At 44.4% G+C, this 21,554-nt stretch overlaps 1 protein-coding gene across 2 annotated transcripts in view; it reads left to right on the top strand.

Moving 5' to 3' along the window:
* Window positions 1-21,554, top strand: part of NOL10 (nucleolar protein 10) — a 77,775-nt gene that overhangs the window by 17,819 nt on the left and 38,402 nt on the right. For both annotated transcript variants that reach the window (XM_066385990.1, XM_066385991.1), the window contains 8 exons: window positions 1,211-1,347; window positions 2,227-2,292; window positions 3,905-3,965; window positions 6,690-6,775; window positions 9,303-9,381; window positions 10,732-10,881; window positions 13,695-13,761; window positions 19,617-19,669. In XM_066385990.1, the coding sequence (XP_066242087.1) occupies window positions 1,211-1,347; window positions 2,227-2,292; window positions 3,905-3,965; window positions 6,690-6,775; window positions 9,303-9,381; window positions 10,732-10,881; window positions 13,695-13,761; window positions 19,617-19,669 (699 nt within the window). The remainder of the gene's footprint in view (window positions 1-1,210; window positions 1,348-2,226; window positions 2,293-3,904; window positions 3,966-6,689; window positions 6,776-9,302; window positions 9,382-10,731; window positions 10,882-13,694; window positions 13,762-19,616; window positions 19,670-21,554) is intronic.

Raw genomic sequence — 21,554 nt, 5'->3', positions numbered from 1 at the left:
TAAATTGGTTATCAAACCAACATTATTTTAAGTTAATAATAAAACTAACTGGAACTAACTTCATTTTTTGAAAACAAAACTCACTCCCAGGAGTCAGTGAGCATGAAAAAAACTCATTAAAAAGGTTAAAGATACCTTTGTAGTACATTAACGTTAATACAAGTTTATCAAACCCTGTGTGATAATTGTGAGATTATTAAACTGAAGAAAATGGGAAATTACCCATTGAGGTTACTGAGCAGTACCCAGTATTACAGTGTTGGTGCCAGGTAAATGAAGGGCACTTGTTTTAAGCTTTCCTGTTGGAAGGTAAGGTTTGCAGGAAAAATGAGATGCAAGAAGACATCAAGTACCCACTGGAGAGGTTTGATTCATTTTTTTGTTTTTTGGGGGTTATTTTAAGCACAAGAGAGAGACAGGAACAGACAGACAGGAAGGGAGATGAGAAACTTCAGTTCTTCGTTGTAGAACCTTAGTTGTTCATTGATTGTCTCTCATATGTGCTTTGACCGGGGTCTCCAGCTGAGTCAGTGACCCCTTGCTCAAGCCAGCAACTTTAGGCGCAAGCCTGCAACATTGGGCTCAAGCCAGCAACCTTGGGCTTCAAGCCAGTGACCTTGGGCTCATGCCACTGACTTTGGGCTCAAGCCTGTGACCTTTGGGTACAAGCAAGTGACCATGGGGTCATGTCTGTGATCCCATGCTCAAGCCAGTGACCCTGAGCTCAAGCCGGATGAGCCCACGCTCAAGCTGGCAACCTTGGGGTTTCAAACCTGGGTCTTCAGCATCCCAGGCTGATGTGCTATCCACTGCACAATCACCTGATCAGGCGAAATTTGATTGTTAATCATAATTCTTTATTATTAAATTAAAAAAATTTATTAGTGTTGAAGAGAGAGAGAGAGAAACATCAATCTGTTGTACCACATTTATGCATTCATTGGTTGATCCTTGTTTTTACCCTGACCAGGAATCAAATCTGCAACCTTGGTGCATGGGATAGACGCTCTAACCAACTAAGCTACCTGGCTAGGGCCTTAATCACAATTCTTAATCATGAGAAAGTATTGTGTATATATGTATGTGTGTTTACAGAGAGAAGGAAGGAGGGTGAGAAAGATCAGAGGTTTTCTTTGCCAGTATTAGCAATGATGAAATACATACTTTACCTAGAAACCTAACCAAACTAAATTTCTTGTTTCATTTTCAGATTGTCTTCTTACATAATGACAGATACATCGAATTCCATTCACAGTCAGGTTTTTACTACAAAACCAGAATACCAAAGTTTGGGAGAGATTTCTCTTACCATTATCCATCCTGTGACTTATACTTTGTTGGCGCAAGGTATTGGGTCTAATGCCCTTGTTTTTTCCTTTCCACCTCACTTCCCCAGACAATTTTTGTTCTTCACACTGAGAAGAAAAATTAGAAGAGTAGGCCGCGGTCCCTGCCTTTCAGTTGCTCACAGGATGTAGTTCCAAAGTTGACGGGCTCGTTTAGGAGTTACATCCTTGAGTCTGTTAGCATGGTGCCATAGGTCTAGAGAGACACGGGCAGCCTGATAGGGTCATATTAGGGTTGAAGCCAGTTTCTAAGCACCATTGTTCAGCTACAAAAGATTTTTATTCTTAAATGTTACCTTCTTTATGATTATAAAAATGATACATATCTATTTTAGAAAATTGGAAAATACGTATAAAAAAGTATAAAGAGGAAGAAATCACTCATAATTAATGACATCCAGAAGAAACCTTATCAGTCTACTGCTGTATTTCCTTCTAGCCTTTCTTATATACACATATATATAGATACACTTTGGATCTTATATTCATCATGCTATTTATAAATAATAGTCTAATTAACTTCATATTACTTCTCGGCACACAGGTGGTTTAAATCACTTTTATACATGAACAAACACAAATAAGGTGATTATTTTTTAGGTATAGAGTACATCTTTTGTATTTTGCAAAAGGAAGTGATGCCTTATGAGCAATATGTATTGCTGTATGTATTGTTCATATGGAAAATAATAATAAGTAGTAATGCTAAAATAAACTAGTGTACTCACAACTATAAATCTACTTTTGTCTACCCCTGTATGTGTGTGTGTGTGTATATGTTTCTGTTTCTAGAAATATATATTTTTATATAAGTATTTAAATTTATTTGAAAAGTTTATTTTAGTTTACCATATTTTTAACTTTATGTATTCCTTTGTAGCTCTGAAGTTTATAGATTAAACTTAGAACAAGGACGGTACCTAAATCCTCTACAAACTGATGCTGCGTGAGTATTTAAGAATACTGCTGTATTTATTTTGGCCAGAAGATGGAGCCATATGTTCAGAATTGTTATCGAATAATGTGTGTTGCGTTAGGCAATATTCTGGGTAACTTCAATAGAAAGAGTAGCATTCGCTTTTTCCTTAAACAGAAAAGTCACTGAATGACCTGGTGATTTCTTAAAATTTTTATTTAAAAAAATTTTTTTCATTGATTTGAGAGAGAGGAAGGGGGGGGAGGGAGACAGAGACAGAGAGAAGCATCAACTTGTTTCACTTTGTTGTTCCATTAATTGTGCACTCATTGATTGCTTCTCCTGTGTGCCCTGACTGGAGGTCGAACCCGTGACCTTCTGGTGTGTCTGGTTGACACTTTATTCACTGAACCACCTAGTCAGAGCCTAAAATTTTTAATTTCTAAAATATATACTTGAAAGTTTAAAACTCATTAAAAAAATTTATTTTTGTAGTGTTCTTTTAATTTTCAGTCATGATTTCGTTTTGTGATCTTATTTCTTTTGGAGAAATTTTGAATTAACTTGGAGTATCATTTTAAAATTTTTATTTTTTATGTTTTTGCTAGCAGAAATTTAAGGTTGTTTTTTTTTTTTAATTTTCCTTTTATCATACATTATTGTCTACACTGTTTTATTTAAAGAGAAATCCCCTAGGAATGAATCTTTCATAATAATATTGAGTAATAACAGTAATAGTGAAAAGGCTTACTATATTGGGCATTAGTAGGTATTTTATATATAGTAACTCATTTTAAATTTGTAACAAATTTTTATGGCAGATGCTATTATTAGCTCCATTTTACAGATAGGGCAGCTGAGGCTGAAAGACAGTAAGTAGCTTTTCTAAGTCACGCAGCTAGTAAGGGATGTAAGCGTGATCATTTCTCATCTGCGGATCCGAAGAGCCTGTTGGGTCTTCCTTACGGCTTTGGAAGGGCTTTTAAAGGTTGGAAGAGCATGTAGTAGTAAAAACTGGATAAATTCTCTGTGGTTTTTTTCATGTTGACTTGAAATGCTCTTTTTTTTAAAAAAAGTAGTAACTCATGATGTATTCTGGAATAATAAAAAGTTACCTGCTCTTTAGCTGCAGTTTTCTATTTATAACAACAGCCATTATTATTGAGTGTCTTGTAAACTCTCAGGCTGTGCTGACATTTTGTAGCTTTTCCATTTAATCCTCTCTACAAGCAGATGAGATCGGTGAAGTGTCCGTGCTGCAGGCAGACAGTGAGGCTCAGAGCAGTGTGCCCGGCCTACCCTAGTCTGTCTCAAGGCTGGCACAGCTACAGCCTGTGTCCTTCCTGCCTTCAGAGAAGATGTATTGAGAAAGTCAAATGAACTTTTTATTCTCGCAGCCATGGAATAGTGTCTCAGAAGGAAGCTCTCATCTCATCCCCGGGAGACAGTGTTGCGCAGGGGAGCAGACACTGGCCACTACCTCGGGCACTGCACCGTCCTGCCCTGGCGGCTGCACAGGCAGCTGGGGGACAGGAGCTGTGCGTCTCCTTTCTCCACCGCATTTGGTTGAGAAGGTTTACTGGGTAGCCCTCTCCCAAGAGTAGATGCTAATATGTTCTCCCTTATTGCTTTATTGTTGTAGGGAGAACAATGTTTGTGACATAAATTCAATGCATGGCTTATTTGCCACAGGAACAGTAGAGGTAAGCATGCATGGACTTGATTTAAAAAATACTGTTTGACATTTAATGATAAACGAAATTTTATTTAAGACAGGTTGCTTGGTTCCTAACAGCAGGGTGCTAATGCAGCGACAGCCCCTGATTTGCTTTTTTGTGTGAAGAGTGGGACAGGTTGCTGCAGACTGCCCCGTCGTGCATCTGATGCGACATGCTTTACCAGTGACCTTCCAGGGCAGGACGGGGAGTCACTGTTGGATCCAAGCTTCGCGGGAGCAGTGTGACAGCCATTCTTGTCCTTAGCAGGAGGTGCTGTGTCATGAACCTCGGCTCTCTGCTGCTTGATAGTTTGGTGATGGTGAATTCCTTTCCCTGAGGCTGTTTCCTCATTGGTGAAATGGAGATAATCCTTGCCTTGCCATCTCTATTAAGGTGCTGGTGAGAACCATGAAACAACCTGGGTGAGAACAGCATCACCTCTGAAGGCAGATGGGCTTGTGATTTGTGCGTCCTGTGTGGTAGCATTCAACAAATACACAACACTCTCCTTTTAAGTTGCAGTGCCTTTGAATCAGTGTCCTTCATACTTGTCAAGAATTTTTCTGAATTTGAGTTTTTAATTACAATCATGTTAAATACTCATAGTTACAAAAAAAAAGCACAAACATGTCAGAAGCATTATTTAAAACGTGTCTTCTGTGCCTTTCAGTCACCAGATTGTACACCTCAGAGGTAACTCTTTAATGATGTGCAGGATTATCCCTTAGGGGTTTTTTGATATGTATATGCAGATATATGTATATGTTAGTAATACATTTTTTTAAAAGATTTTATTTATTTGAGAGAGAGGGAGAGGGAGCAAGATCATAGTTGCTTCACTTTAGTGGTTCATTGGTTGCTTCTCGTATGTGCCTTGACCAGGCAGGCCCAGAGTCAAACTGGCGACTTCAGCATTCCAGGTCGAGGCTCTATCCACGGTGCCCCCACAGGTCAAGCAGTAATACATTTTTTAAAGTTTTTCTTAGAGGCCCCGGCCGGTTGGCTCAGCGGTAGAGCGTCGGCCTGGCATGCGGGGGACCTGGGTTCGATTCCCAGCCAGGGCACATAGGAGAAGCGCCCATTTGCTTCTCCACCCCCCCCCCTCCGTCCTCTCTCTCTCTCTCTTCCCCTCCTGCAGCCAAGGCTCCATTGGAGCAAAGATAGCCCGGGCGCTGGGGATGGCTCCTTGGCCTCTGCCCCAGGCGCTAGAGTGGCTCTGGTCGCGGCAGAGCAATGCCCCGGAGGGGCAGAGCATCGCCCCCTGGTGGGCAGAGCGTCGCCCCTGGTGGGCGTGCTGGGTGGATCCCAGTCGGGCGCATGCGGGAGTCTGTCTGACTGTCTCTCCCCGTTTCCAGCTTCAGAAAAATACAAAAAAAAAAAAAAGTTTTTCTTAGAAACATGAAGTTTGTCATGGTTCTCTACTTGCCTCCCCGTCCTTCTAACGTGATGATATATTTTTATAACATCGATACTTATTACTCACCGTCCAGAACTGTTGTAAAGTGCGTATAGGATCCATCGTTTGGGTGTGCTGTAGTTTATTAAGCCAATCCCACATGGATAAATTTAAGTCGCTTTACTCAAATTATTTTTATGTTAGGAGATTAGGATTTGCAATGGGACACATGATGCTGATTTAATGGGAAGGTGTAAAACTATATCAAATGTGTCCTAATACTGTAACAAAATAGCCTGAGTCAGGCCAGTGAAGCTTTCTCTTGGTAATTACTTTTCTTGAGACTACCAAGGGGAAATTTTTAAATAGTTTTCTTCACAAAATAGTTTTAAATGGAGTCCTTACAGAGCAGTGTAGGCTAGCTATCAGGAAAATGCTTTGAAGAAGCAGCTACATATGGAGCAGGCGTCATCTGCCAGACCAGCCTTGACGTGTGTTGTGGGGTGCAGAACCCCCGGCCCGAAGGCTAGGTTTCCTGAGATTCCTTGATTGCTGTGACTTGAAATGCGAAATGCATGGTCAGACCACACTTCTAACAGTCATTTTTACATTATTTTGATAATGTGTTGGTTTTTTATTTCTTTTGTGTCAGTTACTATAATATTTATTATTGTTATCAAAATCAGACAGTAAGGACTTGCTTGCATTTAGTGCTTTTTGAAGTACATTAGATTGCAGGCTTTAGTGATAGAAATTGTCATATTTAGGTCACAAAATCAGGATGGTTTAAACATTTTTTGTATTTCCTCTGGACTTTATCTGTATGCCCATATTTTTATTTTTGAAATGTGACTTCTTTTATGTCTGTAAAATCTATGAACTCGTTTTGAGGAGACATAGAAGACATGACCATTTGGAGTTACTTGCTGCAAGATTTATGAGATTTTCTTTATTTGAGTTAGTGATTTTCAACTTTGTTCATCTCATGGTACACATAAACTAGTTACTAAAATTCTGCAGCATACCAAAAATATATTTTTTGCTGATCTGACAAGAAAAAAAAGATATTATTTTGATTCATTCGCCCTGGACAGCTGTTGTTGTGTTGGCTGATGTCATTTGTTTATTTGACAGTCTAGGGAAAAGAAATCAGGATTCCTGACTAAATAGTCAGGTATTGTGTGTTTTAAAAATTCTTGCAGCACACCAGTTGAAAATCGCTGACTTAAATCATTAAGGTTTTATTTTGGTATTCATCTAAAGATTTCCTAGTTGTAGTCATTCTCTGAAATGACTTTTCTTTGTCTGTTGAGGGTCGCGTAGAGTGCTGGGACCCGAGAACGCGAGGCAGAGTGGGCCTGTTGGACTGTGCGCTGAGCAGCGTCACAGCCGATTCAGAGTAAGTCTGATCACAGATGTATCAATACAAAATTAGAATCAATTACTAAAAGATGAACAACTTTAGACTTCTGTCTGAGGTTGTAGTTTTGTGATTATTTTATACAAAAACCATTTTCTGTGACAGCTCACTAAGTGTGTAAGCCAGATGGCATTCCTTTTGAAAGTACTTTCGAAAGTAGGTCTAGTGATAGAACCAGGAGTCCATCACTGCACTTAACAAGCAAAATGATGTGATTAGACTTGTAAGGAAGCAAGTGTTTTCTTTATATTTTTGTTCCTATTTGGCTCTTCCTACATCTAAAACGATTGGAAAAGCAGTACACGCTTGGAGGGTGAAGTTCTCCAGAAGCTTGGTTAGGGAGCATTCGAAGCCCCTGTCTCCTCCCAGCCCCCAGAGCGGTCACTGCTGCTCATGTAATGCACACATAGTCATGTTTCTGTGTGCATGTCAACGCGTACGCAGACCTGTCACTCTCTTGGCCAGATCCTTGATGTGGGATTATTCACTGTCAGCAGATATTGGTTAAATACAGCTTAGTAGAAACAATAGCTAACATAGTACTTTCTGTTGTTCTGAGTTCTTTATATGCTGTTTTAACTTACTGCAACAACAGCCTTTGATATATTTATTTTACAGATGAGGAAATACTGACCAATGGCTTATGTAAGACATTGAGTTATGTTGCAAAACTATATTTATTTCTAGGTAAAGAAGTTCCAGAATATAACGTTTAGTGGAAAAGCAACTCATACACTTGGCTTCTAGGGTGTTCTCACATTTCTGTGACAAAGCAGCACGTCATAGAGGAAAATGTGGGTGTGAACCAAAATGTTCAAAGTAGTTCTGTGTGTTGATTCTATTTCTGGTGACTTTTTTTATGCTTAGCTTAATTTGTTCCTGCACAGATGTTATGAGCTGTCACCTCTGTATCTGAGAGAAGTGTAGTTCTGGGAGGGGAGCCAGTATAGTAAGAGGGAGAAGTGTGGGTATTGGAGAGGACGGACAGTCTTTTCAGATGGCATGGCTGTCGGCCTGAGAAGCCCAGCGGACTCCACTGGACAGCTGTGGGAACTCACAGGAGACTTAAGTGAATTGGTTACAAAATAAATGGCTCTAATAGTTATCAGTTAGATACAGTGAGAAACAGTTTGCATTTCCAACAACAAAAATTGTAAAAGATTGAGAGGCAAACTTACCTATACCTACCTGAAGAAAATGACAATTTTATTAGGAGACAGAGTAAATGATAGTGAATAGGGTGGCCGAGCGGCCTCAAGGTTTCAAACTGAAGCTCGCCGTAGCATTGGGTTGAGGTGGTAGGTGGAGGAAGAGAGGAGTAGGCTAGCTGTGGGCTGGTCTGAGGACACGTGGACGGTGAGCGCTGAAGTTAGGACTGTATTTGCTCTGACTCCTCATCCGCCAGCTGTCCCCCACAGGTCTCAGTGCTTGTGGTGCTGATGCTCTGGGCTGCTGAGAGAAGCTTATTCCACATTCATGGCTGTCCCATGGGTCGTTCTTTGTTACTTTTATTCTTTTTTTTTTAAGTTTTTTTTTTTTATTCACTTTTAGAGAGAGAGGAGGGGGAGAGAGAGAGAGAGAGAGAGGAAAGAGAGAGAGAGAACAGGGGGAGGAGCAGGAAGCATCAACTTCCATATGTGCCTTGACCAGGCAAGCCCAGGGTTTCGAACCGGCAATCTAAGTATTCCAGTTCAACGCTTTAGCCACTGCACCACCACAGGTCAGGCATATGCTTTTTTTGTTTGTTTGTTTGTTTGTTTTTTACAGAGACAGAGAGTCAGAGAGAGGGATAGACAGGAACGGAGAGATGAGAAGCATCAATCATTAGTTTTTCGTTGAGCATTGTGACACCTTAGTTGTTCATTGATGCTTTCTCATATGTGCGTGGGCCTTCAACAGACCGAGTAACCCCTTGCTTGAGCTAGCGACCTTGGGTCCAAGCTGGTGAGCTTTGCTCAAACCAGATGAGTCCATACTCAAGCTGACGACCTCGGGGTCTTGAACCTGGGTCCTCGGCAACCCAGTCCGACACTATCCACTGCGCCACCGCCTGGTCAGGCTCTTTGTTACTTTTAGAGACTCCGGGGTCCCCGTTTGTACCCTAGTGTGTTAACAGTTTTAGCTTGACGTAGCTAATTTTTAAAAGTGGGTATACCCGTACCTGAAGATAAAACTTTTCCTTTAAGCAAAAAAGGAGATGGTTCTGTAAATACTTTATCCTGGCTTAATTAAAGTGCAATTATATTGTCATACTGAGTCTCTTTAACTCGTTTTATACTTTTTTTGTTTGTTTGTAGGTACTTTGAGACAATTTCTTAACAGTTTTTGAAGATAATCTATAGATTGTTAAAGGGGGATTACATTTATATGTAGTTTTTATTTTGACTAAGAAAGTTTGGATACAATTGCTTTTTGAAAAGAAGGCTAGAGATATTTTCCCCATTAGAATTGCCGTAAAGATTAATAATGAATTGGTTACTGGGAACATGGATATGTTGCTTTTCAGGATAAACAGCTTACCAACAATCTCTGCTTTGAAATTTAATGGTGCCTTGACCATGGCAGTTGGAACGTCCACAGGGCAGGTAAGTATGTTTATGTTGAAAACTTTGCACTTAGTTAGTATTTCAGAGATATGTCTGTGTCGTGGGAAATGTCCACACATCTTCACTGTGGGAACAAAAAGTGAGGTATTATACGGGGTGGGCAAAGGTAAGTTTATAGTTGTTTGTATGGAAAATAATACAATTGTTAATAAATAATAATAACAAGAACAGACGCTGCGTTTGGCGTACTCACAGCCGTGAACCTACTTTTGCCCCAGCCTGTATGTTTTGGTCAGAGTGGAGAGAGTACTCCAGGATGCTGTGTTCTTCTCCTGCCCTGAGAAAGTTTAGCTCTGACCTTCGTGGTTGGTCCAAGGCTCAGGCCGGAGTTCCGGGAGTCTGTTCTTGACTGTGGTTTAGAACTCCACTTCCCAGAGTGTCTTCAACAGAACTCCGTGGTCAGAAAGTTCAGGGTGCTGCCTGATTCCCACTCTTGGAGAGTCACAGTGCCCTTAAGTACGTATTGATGACTCTGAGAGTAGATGAGAAATGTGTTTAGTAAGTATTTTCAAAATGTATTCGTCGCAGGCATTTTTCACTTAGGTCATTAACCAAATCTGTGCGGTGCGTGGTCAGGGAGCGCCCCAAGCGCGTGCTAGTCTGGGGAGCGTGGAGGAAGCACTTGGAGGGCTTCCATCCCATCTTTCCTCTCCTTCTCTCCCTCAGGGCAGAGCCCACACACTTGTAAGTCTGTCTCCCCCAGAACAGGCTGGGAACCTGCTTCCAGGACATTTATTGCCTCTGCCATCGTGGTCTAGAGAGCATGGTCTGGGATGAAGCTCGAGCATCCCCAGGCTCCTTGCCTCTAATGACAGAGCCCAGGAGAGACACCCCACTTACCCCGCACTCCTGATAGCCTTGCCTCCGCCATCTGTCCTGAGTCTCCCAGGACCGTCTTCTTTTTGCCTGTCAGTCTTGTTTCTGTCACTTGCTGTGACAGTGCCTGGTACGTAGGAGGCCCTCAGAGTGTGTGTGTGTGTGTGTGTGTGTACACATTTATATTTGTTGAATTCCTAAATGACACAAATTCTCACGGGCTTTCTTTTTTGTCCCTTTGTTAGTATAGCTCAGTAGTCCTCAGTGTTAGTATGCCTAAAAATTACTCTCGTGGTTAAATCCATAAAACCATGTACTGTAGGGGTGATTCTTCTAGAGCAGTTTTGCTGGCTGGCTTTGGGATCTTTGTGCCTGGGTGAGGGTTTGGGTGTTCATTGTACTCGTAAAAAGGCAGGGAAGCCAGTGGCAGCCACTGTTGTAAGTTTTAAAAGTTGCTTTTTAAGATAAAATAGTTTGTTTAAACAGAAATAACTTGGTTTTCTTTGCTTGTAGGTTTTATTGTATGATCTTCGATCTGATAAGCCGCTGCTAGTGAAAGACCACCAGTATGGGCTGCCCATTAAGTCGGTTCATTTCCAGGATTCGTTAGATTTGATTTTGTCTGCAGACTCTCGAATTATAAAAATGTGGAATAAGAACTCAGTACGTATTTTGGTTGAAATTTCTATTAAAACAATGTATTCGTAAGAATATTTGATATTCTCTCTGTTCAGCTCCAAGTATCATTTAAAAAATAACCAGAATCCTATATTGCGGGTTTTAATCTGCCTCCTGCTTTTCATTTCAAAACCTAAGTGTTTCGAGAGAAGTAAACTAAATGGGAGAACATTCATTCTTTTTTAGTCAAAATTGTCAGTTTTTTAAAAATCCATTTTTGAGATGAGATGGGTGGAAGGTCCCACAGCCTCAGCATCAGTTTCCAGAGGGCAGGCACTGATCTCTCACAGGCTCCAGACAGAGGGGCTGCGGGCAGACACCCGTCTCTCCCAGGGCTCCAGGCTCCGGGCAGAGGGGCTGCGGGCAGACACCCGGGGCTCCAGGCTCCGAGCAGTGGGGCTGCGGGCAGATACCCGTCTCTCCCAGGGCTCCAGGCTCCGGGCAGAGGGGCTGCGGGCAGACACCCGGGGCTCCAGGCTCCGGGCAGAGGGGCTGCGGGCAGACACCCGGGGCTCCAGGCTCCGGGCAGAGGGGCTGCGGGCAGACACCCGGGGCTCCAGGCTCCGGGCAGAGGGGCTGCGGGCAGACACCCGGGGCTCCAGGCTCCGGGCAGAGGGGCTGCGGGCAGCCCCTGAGCAGCTCAGCTGCTGGTCAGAGTGCCTGGCTGCTCAGACCATTGCTTTTGCTTTTAATCTGTTTTGTTAGTTCCCCAAGAGTGACCTGAGCTCACTCTCCTCCCTCTGGATCTGCTGTGGAGGGCAGCTTCATCTGGTTTGTTCTACCTCCCCCACCCTGCGTGTCAGCTCCTGTGACTCCATGTATGTTAGGGAGAAGAAGGGCTTCCAGCTTGGCTCTGTTCTTGGAAGAATTACCCTGGTCATCTCCCAGAATCACTATGCTGTTTGCTTTTGTTGGCTTTGATTTGGGAGGGTTCTCAGAGCTTTCTTAGGAAGTTTTGTGGTGTCATAGCCTGGAATGTTCTCCGCTCTTTTTCTGGTAATCCAAACTAATATACTTTAAACAGTATTTTTAATACTACAAATGCAGATATTTTATTTTGTTTTATTTGAGAAAGAGTGACAGGAAGGGAGAGAGATGAGAAGCATCAACTCATAGTTGTGGCTCCTTAGTTGTTCATTGATTGCTTTCTCACAGGTGCCTTGACCTACGGGCTCCAGCTGAGCCAGTGACTCTTGCTCAAGCCAGCGACCTTGGGCTTCAAGCCAGTGACTTTTGGGCTCAAGCCAGCGATCATGGAGTCATATCTATGATCCCATGCTCAAGCTGGTGACCCTATGCTCAAGCTGGTGGGCCCACGCTCAAGCCAGCGACCTCAGGGTTTTGAACCTGGGGCCTCAGCACCCCAGGTCAATGATCTGTCCACTGTGCCACTACCTGGTCAGGCCAGACATTTTATTTTTTAAAACACATGAAATACTGGACAAGTAGAAGTTACCCTTGATCTGGCTTCCATCCTAATTAAAGGTAATGGGTGTTGTCAGTTTTGGATGTATCCTCCCCAAAAAAGTCAGCATAGTGGAATTTTTTTCTTTTTTGTTCTATACTTTTATAGTTCCTTTTTATTCTTTTTTCTTCCCTCTTGCCTTCCTGTTTCAGTGGGAATTTGAGAAGAAAGGAGGAGCTATGTGAATTTCCCTGTCTTGACTTGGACCTTGGCTGCTGTTCCTCCCAGAGTGTGGAACAGCTGCCTTCCTCACACTTTCCCCTCCCCCTCTGCCACGGAGGCCCTCCCAGTGAGTTAGCACACCAGGAGCTGGCAGGCCTCATGGGCATCAGCTGTTGAAATCATGCTGGAGTTGCTGCAGGAAGTTCTGTTTCGGCATTGTTGTTATGACTACACACGCCCTCTTGACCAACACCCAAAGTCGTGTTTTTGCTCGACTGGCTTTCCTTGTTTTTATTTCTCACCTCCCTTTTCCATTCCCATCTTATCTTCTGTCCTTTTTTTGTCTTACTCTCACCTAGTTTTTTTTTTTAAAAAGACCACATTTCCCCTCACATTAAACATAAAAGTATCTTAGGCTTTACTATATTATGGTCATCGCTTTCTGCAGTTAGAGATTGCATTTTGTAAGCTACTTCATATTCACTTGCCTACTTGACCCCCGTGAGCCTGTGGTGTAGGTATGGCTGGTGGTGTCTCACTTCGTGCCGACCATCTCTCCTTTGCTTTCCCTGAGTACCAAACTTAACTAGGCTCTGTTTTCCAGATGATGAGAATTTTTTTAAGTTGATGTACAATATTTTTTAAACTTTGCTCTTTCCTGTTATATAAACCAATGTTTTTCAACCTTTTTACACTGGGGGATCGATGAAAATAGAATTATTTTGGGGACTGCTGAGGCAGAAGTCACCCTGAGCATAAGTGAATCTGACTAAGATTATTGGGTCTGTAATTTCATATACATCAGGGTGGTTAACTCTTGCAGACCGGCATGAAATTTCTGGTGGACTGGTCTATTGATCAGCGGTTGAAAAACACCGGTATAGACATTACCTTTAAAACTTCCTACTTATTTTCTTGCATAAGTCACCTGTCCCCCATGAGCTTTGGTTTATTTGCCTCTGAAATGAAAAGCATTTGCTAAATTGATCAAATGAATTCTGTTAAGATTTTTTAAAAAATTTAAATTCTGTGATTCCATTGAGGTGATTTTATTTCTTCACAGAGCATTGTGTGGTTGAGTCATATCTCCAGTATATTTTCTTTATGTGAGATGGCCAAAAGCTGTCTTTCTTTAACTATTTTAACGATTCCTTTTTGCCTATTCTTTTAGGGAAAAATATTTACTTCCTTGGAGCCAGAACATGACATTAATGATGTCTGCCTCTACCCCAACTCAGGTATACAGTGCGGTCACGGGTCATTGCGATGGACAAATCTCAGCCATGCTTTATCGGGCTCTCAGCTCGTATTCCTCAGGACAGGGACTGGCTTCATCAGGGCAGTGCTCGGATGTCGTAGTCCCTCTCAGAATCACGAGCAGGAGGTGGTGTGGGTGGGTCAGAGAGCGGCCCTGTCGGTGACTCAGTCCTCAGCCAGCCCAGTGCTAGCAGAGACCGGGAGCTGTGGGCAGGTGGCAGGTGAGCCGTGGTTTCAGTGAGCTCTGCAGTCCTTTTATGTGATGAGTATCCGTGCGTGGGAACCCGGGTGTGGGGTTGGGAGAGGGCCGGGTTGCTGCGTAGCACACAGGGCTGGGAAGCCAGGGGTTTCCTATGTTGTATGCAAATGACAAGGCAGATTTCAGGATTCAACAATACCTTCAGGGTGAAGCTGTGAAGAATTTGGGGGTATGAGGAAATGAGAGCAGTTCCCACTCTCAAGCAGTGCTGTACTCTTGAGGACAGATACACACAGATCATTTTGATGGCGTGTCACAGGCAAAGAGGGAAAGTTCTGTTGTGTGTTTCAGACAGCACTCTAATGTGTTAGAGAGGGCTCTCCAGCCAGAGGAGGTAGGGGAGACTGGAGAGATTTTTTTTTGCATTTAGTGTGAAAAGATGAGTGAGATTGGGTTGGTGGAGGTGGAGACCGGTGACCCATGTGAGGGAGTAGTGTAAGAAGAGCAGAGTCTCGGGAAGAGCAGGCTAGGCTAGGGTATTGTGAGGTAGGCTAGGGTATAGTGGGGTAGACTAGGGTAGGGTAGAACATGATACCATGCAATGTGACATGATATGTGGGGTTCCTCTGGGGAAGGGGAGGCGCCTTGTTGGGGGGGTGGCCCTGGGAGGAATCAAGTTGGAAGGCAGGTGGTAGATGCAGTGGAGGTCCAGGAATGACATGCTGAGTGGTTTGGGCTCTGTAGTCTGGACCTGATTGGACTGCTTTCAGAAGACTGTTCTGTTCATCCTGTGAAGGTTGATCTGTTTTGAACTAATTTGAGTAGGAAGTGATATTCTGAGCTGAGATTGAGAGCACAGAAAGAGCTAATTTGGGAAAGAAAGATGATTGTTTTTTGGACATTTGACTATTAGGAGGGAATGGGACAGTGACAGTGTCTGACAGAGGGGCTCAAACCTGGCCGCCCATCAGTATTACCTGGGGAGCTGTTGAAAAAGTACAGATTACTCGGCCCCATCCCCGGCATAGCAACTTTGAGTGTCCAAGGGGAAAGCCCAGAAACGTGTATATTTAACGTGCCTCTGGTGTGACTGTGATGCTCTGTCCTGACCCACAGCCTCGCGTTGGGGTTCATCTCCAGGTCACATCAGGAACTGTGGTCTCGAGATGAGCAGGTCTGCAGATATAGATGATTTATTTATTGACTTATTTAACTTTTATTTTAGAGAGAGAGAAACATCAATTTGTCCCATTTATTTATATATTCATTGGTTGATTTGGTAGGGGGATAAAGGTGAGAAGCAACAACTTGTAGTTGCTTCACCTTAGTTGTTTATTGATTGTATCCCAATGTGCCCTGACTGGAGGGCTCCAGCCAAGCCAGTGACCCCCTTGCTCAAGCCAGCGACCTGGAGATCATACTGATGATCCTGCACTCAAACTGGCAGCCCCAACCTCAAAGTGACAACCTCATGCTCAAGCTGGTGAGCCTGCACACTAGCCAGTGACCTTGGTATTTCGCACCGGGGCCCTCGGTGTCCCAAACCAGCACTCAGTTCACTGCATCACTTTCATGGTCAGGATAGAATATTTTAAATCACTTGTGTGGTTCATGGGATATTTCCATCGGACAGTGGTGGTCTAGACTTAGAGATCTGTAGTGGTTTAGGATGTGGACAGGGTGCACAGTATTAAAAACCAGCTGTGGGCATGCTGGCTAGCTGTGGGCACAGTGCCCTCACCTCCCCTGGGAGAAGCGCAGATCTCTTCAGAGCAGGTTGCTCTGCTCTGCCAGTGGTCAGAGTGGCACTGCCCAGCTAGCACGTCACTCCCTGATCTGTCTCACATCCTGTCCACTTTCACATTTCCCTCATGGTCCGCTAAATGTCTGCTTTCACCCATTTTTAACACTAGGATATAATGAAGCTCTGAGTTGCATTCAGTTCTGTGTCTTCAGTGTCTTTCAGTTCAGACTGGTCCCCTCTTGTTTTTTTCTCCACGGCACTAGCTTCTCCAAGGTCAGGTCAATAGTCTCGTAGAATGTTCCCCATCCTGGATTTGTGTGATTATCTTTCATGGTCTGAAATGTTTAACCTGTTCCTCTAGCTCCCATACTTTTTTCTAAAGTAGAAGTTGAGTCCAGCGGGTTGGTGCACTGTGGGCTGACTGTTCTGGCCTCTAGTAGTGCCCGGCGCTGTGGGGTGCCTGGTCAGCTCCCAGCCCATCGAGCCCGCTCAGTGCCAGCAAAGGGAGAGTGCGCGCTCTGCCGCGGGGGCCACCGGGTCTCGTCACTGAGAACAGAGTGCACTCTGCCGAAAGGGGAAAGCTCTAAGAGTGATATTTTGGACAGAGGCCATGACTTTCCACTCAAATAACTGGGAAGAGGTCACTCAACCCCAACACGAGCCTGGTGATTTCTCTCCTGCCCGAGCGAGCACAGGACAGGCACTGCAGCTGCTCCCTGGGGTTTGGGCCCAAGCCTGGCTGACTCCATGCTTCGCCCCTTCCCTCATGTCACTCCACCTTCTCCCCTTAACTCTGCTTCTCCTCATGAGCTTAGTCACCCTTAGGAAAGCTAGACTCCTCTCCCTTTTTCTCTTCTCTTACTCATTTTGGAGTAATTGAAGCAAGTCATGATTACTGTTTCATAATGGCTTTCTAATGCGAAGACTGCTCAGCGCTTCTGCTGGGAAACGGCCCCGCCCTCCTGGCTCCTCTCCAGCGCCCGCTCCAGTTGCTCATTCCGCCTTCCAACGACTGTAGGTCAGGGCGCCCCAGAGGCAGCTGCCCTTGGATGAGGGAGCACATCAGCTTCATTCTGTGCCTGCGGAGCTGACATCGTGCAGAGCCCTGCCCAGCCCTGTGCAGTCACATCCCTGGTTCCGAAACCAACAGGAGAGGAAAAAGATTCCAACTCAGAGACCTAATTCAGGCTTTATGATTATGCAGACTGGCCAGCCACCACCATTCTCACACCTAGAGAAATTCTTGTATTCACTGTGTTTATCTTTTAAATTATCCTTGCACTAGATGTATAATTGTCTTTTGATTTTTAGTTTGCTATTATAGTAAAACATTTTTCATGTTGCTATAGGGAGTTTATACTTCTGCTTTTTAATGGTTTGTTATTTGATCATACAAGAAGTCCTTTCATTTTATCTTACTTAATAGAGTACGAGAGTACCGTGTTACGTGAGGTTTGGCGTCAGTAGAATATCAGGTCCTCGACTTACGAACGCTGTGGTGACTGCAGCAAATGAGCCTGCTTTCCGAGGCTGCTCCCTTACCCACGGATGTGAGGACTGGGCCTAGTCCTTCACACTCTGCTCCTCTCGCCATCAGTCACCTTAGATTCTGGTGAACTACCTCTTTCTTTCTTTTTTTTTTTCTTTTTTTTTTTTGGTATTTTTCTGAAGTGAGAAGCTGGGAGGCAGACAGACTCCCACATGCGCCCGACCGGGATCCACCCAGCATGCCCACTAGGGGGCGATGCTCTGCCCATCTGGGGTGTTGCTCCATTGCAACCAGAGCCATTCTAGCACCCATGGAGCCATCCTAGGTGCCTGGCCAACTTTGCTCCATTAGAGCCTTGACTGCAGGAGGGGGAGAGAGAGACAGAGAGGAAGGAGAGGGGGAGGGGTGGAGAAGCAGATGGCCGGGAATTGAACCCGGGACTTCCATACACTGTGCCAACACTCTACCTCTGAGCCAACCAGCCAGGGCCCCTCTTTCTTTCTGTTCAATTTTTCTGCTTCTGTCTTGTCAGGAACTTCCAAGACGCCTCAGGCTCAGTGCAGTTGTTTGTCTTTCTCACTCACGGTTGCTTTCAGTCCTGACCTTTCCCCTTTAGTTTGGCCAGAAGTTCAGCTTGTATCACAGTCCACAGGTGGCCAAGTTAGACCCTGCTCCATTGTGGAATGTTGTGAAGCAGCTCTGCTGTGTCCAGTCTGAATTCTCTTGTATAATCAGACGGGAGTCTCTTTTGTGGTTCACTGGGGAGATGAGGTTGTTTCCTTGTGGAACGTTCACTGTTGAGCACTCAGTGCTCAGTGTTGAGCCAGTGACGCCAGGAGGACAGGTTATCTTCGGGAAGATCCTTCTCTTGGGTTGTGACATGGCTCTTCAGTCCCCAGAACGTCGTCTTTAATCATGTCTCTGGGTCTGGGAGGCCCCTGGCCATGCCGCAGTGAGGGTGGGCAGCTCATCAGTGCGGGTGGGCTTCCATCACGACCTCGGCCACATTTGTTTCCAGGGCCTGGTAAGGCGCCAGGGTGAGAAATCTTATAGGAGCTACACTCTATGAAAATGTCTCCGAGTTTTGATTTGCTTTAATTGAGACATGAGTTCTTTCTCTATTTCACTGTGCTTTTAGATGTTTTCATTGTGCATATCTGTAGTTCGATGAGAGTGGTCCCAGGGCCAGCTCCACTTGGGGGTCTTGTCTGAGATGTGATCTGCTAGGATGGCCACTCTCTGATGATTTGATGGCCTTGTGTATCTCAGCATTTCATTTCTGTGACAGTGTAAATACCACTTTGTACAAGCTTTTGCATTAACAAAAGAGTAGCAAAAAATATTTCCTAAAACATAGAATCAAATCGTTGTCCTTATCATATGATTACATGGTCTGATAATCTTTGTGGATTCCTCTACTGGAATAGAAGAATAAATTTTATAAATGAGTATAACTTGTGAAAGTGTTTAAAAATCGGAGCTGTTGGGTTTGCATTTCAGCTCTGAAATTCTCTAGCTCATGACAGGATATCCATTTTGATTTTGTTTCTTCATCTACAGAGGGGTAAGGGTCGTGGTCACTTCAGAGAGGTGTGTGTCCACTGAGATGGTGTGTGTGACTGCACCTAGTCGTTAGTTGCTAACTGCAGTTTTGTGTAAGTGCTCCATGCTGGAAGGGGCCGGGAGGTCGCAGCCACTCCCCGAGACCGGGGCGGAGTTGGCCGCAGTGTGCACGGCACAGAGAGCAAACGAGATGCCCATGCACTCGAGTCCTGTACCTGAGAGTAAGGATTTGGAGGTCACTGTTGCTACTAGGGCTACAGGGAAACTTTTCTTGTTGCTGGAAAGTTGTCCCTTCAATTTTGCTTTCTTACAATGCTGCCTGAGACCAAATTATTAGCTATTCTGTCAGATACTCTGTTAAAATTCCCTTGAGTTAGTTATTTTGATATAATCAGTGCTGTTAGATTCTGTGTTGGTCTTCTCAGGTGTAGCTGCACACAGCACTCCCGTATGTCATTTTGTTTTCAATCAGCTGTGAACTGACATTTAGGAACTACTTTGCTGTGACATTTTGTGGGAAATGCTTTACCTTGATTCCTGATAAAAAGAAGCCTTTCTTCTTAACTCTCATTTTTATCTGTAATAAATAACTCATTGAAAGTTCACACTCTCTGTGTGGTAGGGAGTGCTCCCTTACTTAGCTAGTGCAGGCGATCTCTGAGGGTCAGGAGCCTGTCTCGGGGGACCAGGACGAGCCCACTGCCTGCCTGCCTGCCTCGGGTACCTGGCGGCCAGACACTGCATCCTGAGCACCGCAAGCGCTTCGGAATGTAAAACCAATAGAAAAGGGTACTTTTCTCTTTTTTCCACGTGTTTACCTTCTCCTTGTGTTTATTTTCAGGAATGCTTCTCACCGCCAATGAAACCCCCAAGATGGGCATCTATTACATTCCGGTAAGTAACACCAGCAGGGGTTAAGATAAAACTAGGACAGCAGGGACACTTTAGTTTGAACAGGACACACTGAGGACTTTGGGTCTGCATGCGACGTGTCAGTCACGCACAGTGGATCCACCTGTAGGCTCATTTTGCATCCCGGAGCCAGTAAGACAATACTCACCCTTTTTGGGGAAACTACTTCCTATCACGTTAAAATAGACACTTAGGAATTAGTCCGTATTCTTCAGGTTTGCATTTGCGAAAGATTACTTTGGCTGTGCCACAGCAGAATGGCTTAGACCTCAGCCAGAAGCAGTAAGAGCAGGCTGTGACGGCCCTGTGGAAAGATGCTGGTAGCTGTGTTTCCTGGTCCAGACCTCCCTCTTTAGTATCTGGAGCTTTGGGGGCCCTGGGGTGATTGAGAGAAGTCTGACTTGGCAGGCAGTCATTTCTGAGATTTGTTATTCTTGAATTGCCAAATGGCACATTTCAGAGGTGTTCTTTGATGGGGCTTGTACAGGTGACAGGAGACACCTTCCCTCGTCACGCATTATGGCCTTCTTCCTGCCTGCCCCTCGGGGGACACCGTGAAGAGAGGCAGACTAAGTCAGCTCGCCCCTAACCTTCACAGCTTGTTCTGGGGGAAGTCTCCGTTCACATTCATCTCAGGTGCTTATGGTGCCTTGATCTTCAGTGACTGCCCAGAAGCCAATGTCCTCAATGCAGGGCCTTTCCCATGTCAGAACTAGGTCGGGTCAGCCATGGGAAAGTGACAGCGCACTGAGGTACAGCGTGGAGGGCTGCCTGGCAGGAGAGAGCCCCTGGGGCAGGGGTGGGGCTGTCCTGAGCACCTTTGCGAGGCGGCCATCTTCCTGGCTTTGCTCAGGTGGTGTGGGGACAGAGTGGAAGGACTGTGAAACTCGGAAGATAGGCCTGGGCACTGGTGAGATGTGGGCAGTGAGGAAGAGGAAGTAACCCAAGGTGACAGCCCGCGTCCTGCTCGGTGACCATGTGTGTGAGGATACCCCAAGTCCGGGAGGAGGTGGGGTGTGAGTAGTGCAGATTACTGTCCCCGCTGTAGCATGTTCTGCATTTTGTAAATGGCCTTTGAAAGAAACAAGTACAGCTTTCTGATGATGCAAACAGTGTGTGCATATTACTGTTTGTGCCAAGTGTTACAAAATATGAGAATAAAATTGTTTCCCCCTTGTATTGTAAGCATTGTAATGTTTCAATGGACTGTCTTCCAGCTATGCTTATCCCAGCAGTCCCCTGGTTACGGACGAGATAGGTTCTGTAAGTTTGAAAATGTGTAAGTATTAATATGCACAGAAAGGTAAAAATAAACACTATGTTAAGACACACATCTAAGATGCATTTAATAGGTAAATGTACCTGTTCAACTTACATACAGATTCAATTTAAGAGCAAACCAACAGCCTATCTTGTTCGTAACCCAAGGACTGCTTGTAATGTTATGTGTACAAAGTCAGATTTTACATACAAATTTGTATCCATAGAAATACTTTCTTTTTTTTTTTTTTGGCAGAAATATTCTAAGGCATCAAAATTACTTAAAACATTTTTAGTTATCCATCTGTAGGAAACCTATTATTCACTTCCCACTTTCTGGGTCTATATTTCGGGGTGGATTTTATGTTGCAAGTAATGGGACCTTACTTAACGTGTGTGGAGGGAGCCGGACGCTAGCCAGGTGGAGAGAAACCGCTTCCTTGACAGGTGTGAGCCTGTCTGATAAGACTTTAAGTTCAGCTTTCTAACTCAGCTCTAACAGAAAGCTGTGAGAAACTCCAGAGAAGGTCCCGGTGACAGTGTATACAGGGACAGTGAGAGCGTGAGTTAGTCTTGCTCAGCGAGGCGCTGTGCTCAGACTCGGTTC

Source organism: Saccopteryx leptura, chromosome 5 (genome assembly GCF_036850995.1).
Source record: "Saccopteryx leptura isolate mSacLep1 chromosome 5, mSacLep1_pri_phased_curated, whole genome shotgun sequence".
Taxonomy (NCBI): domain Eukaryota; kingdom Metazoa; phylum Chordata; class Mammalia; order Chiroptera; family Emballonuridae; genus Saccopteryx; species Saccopteryx leptura.
Note: the sequence above shows the minus strand (reverse complement) of the source record. Positions and strands in the feature narration are given on the sequence as shown.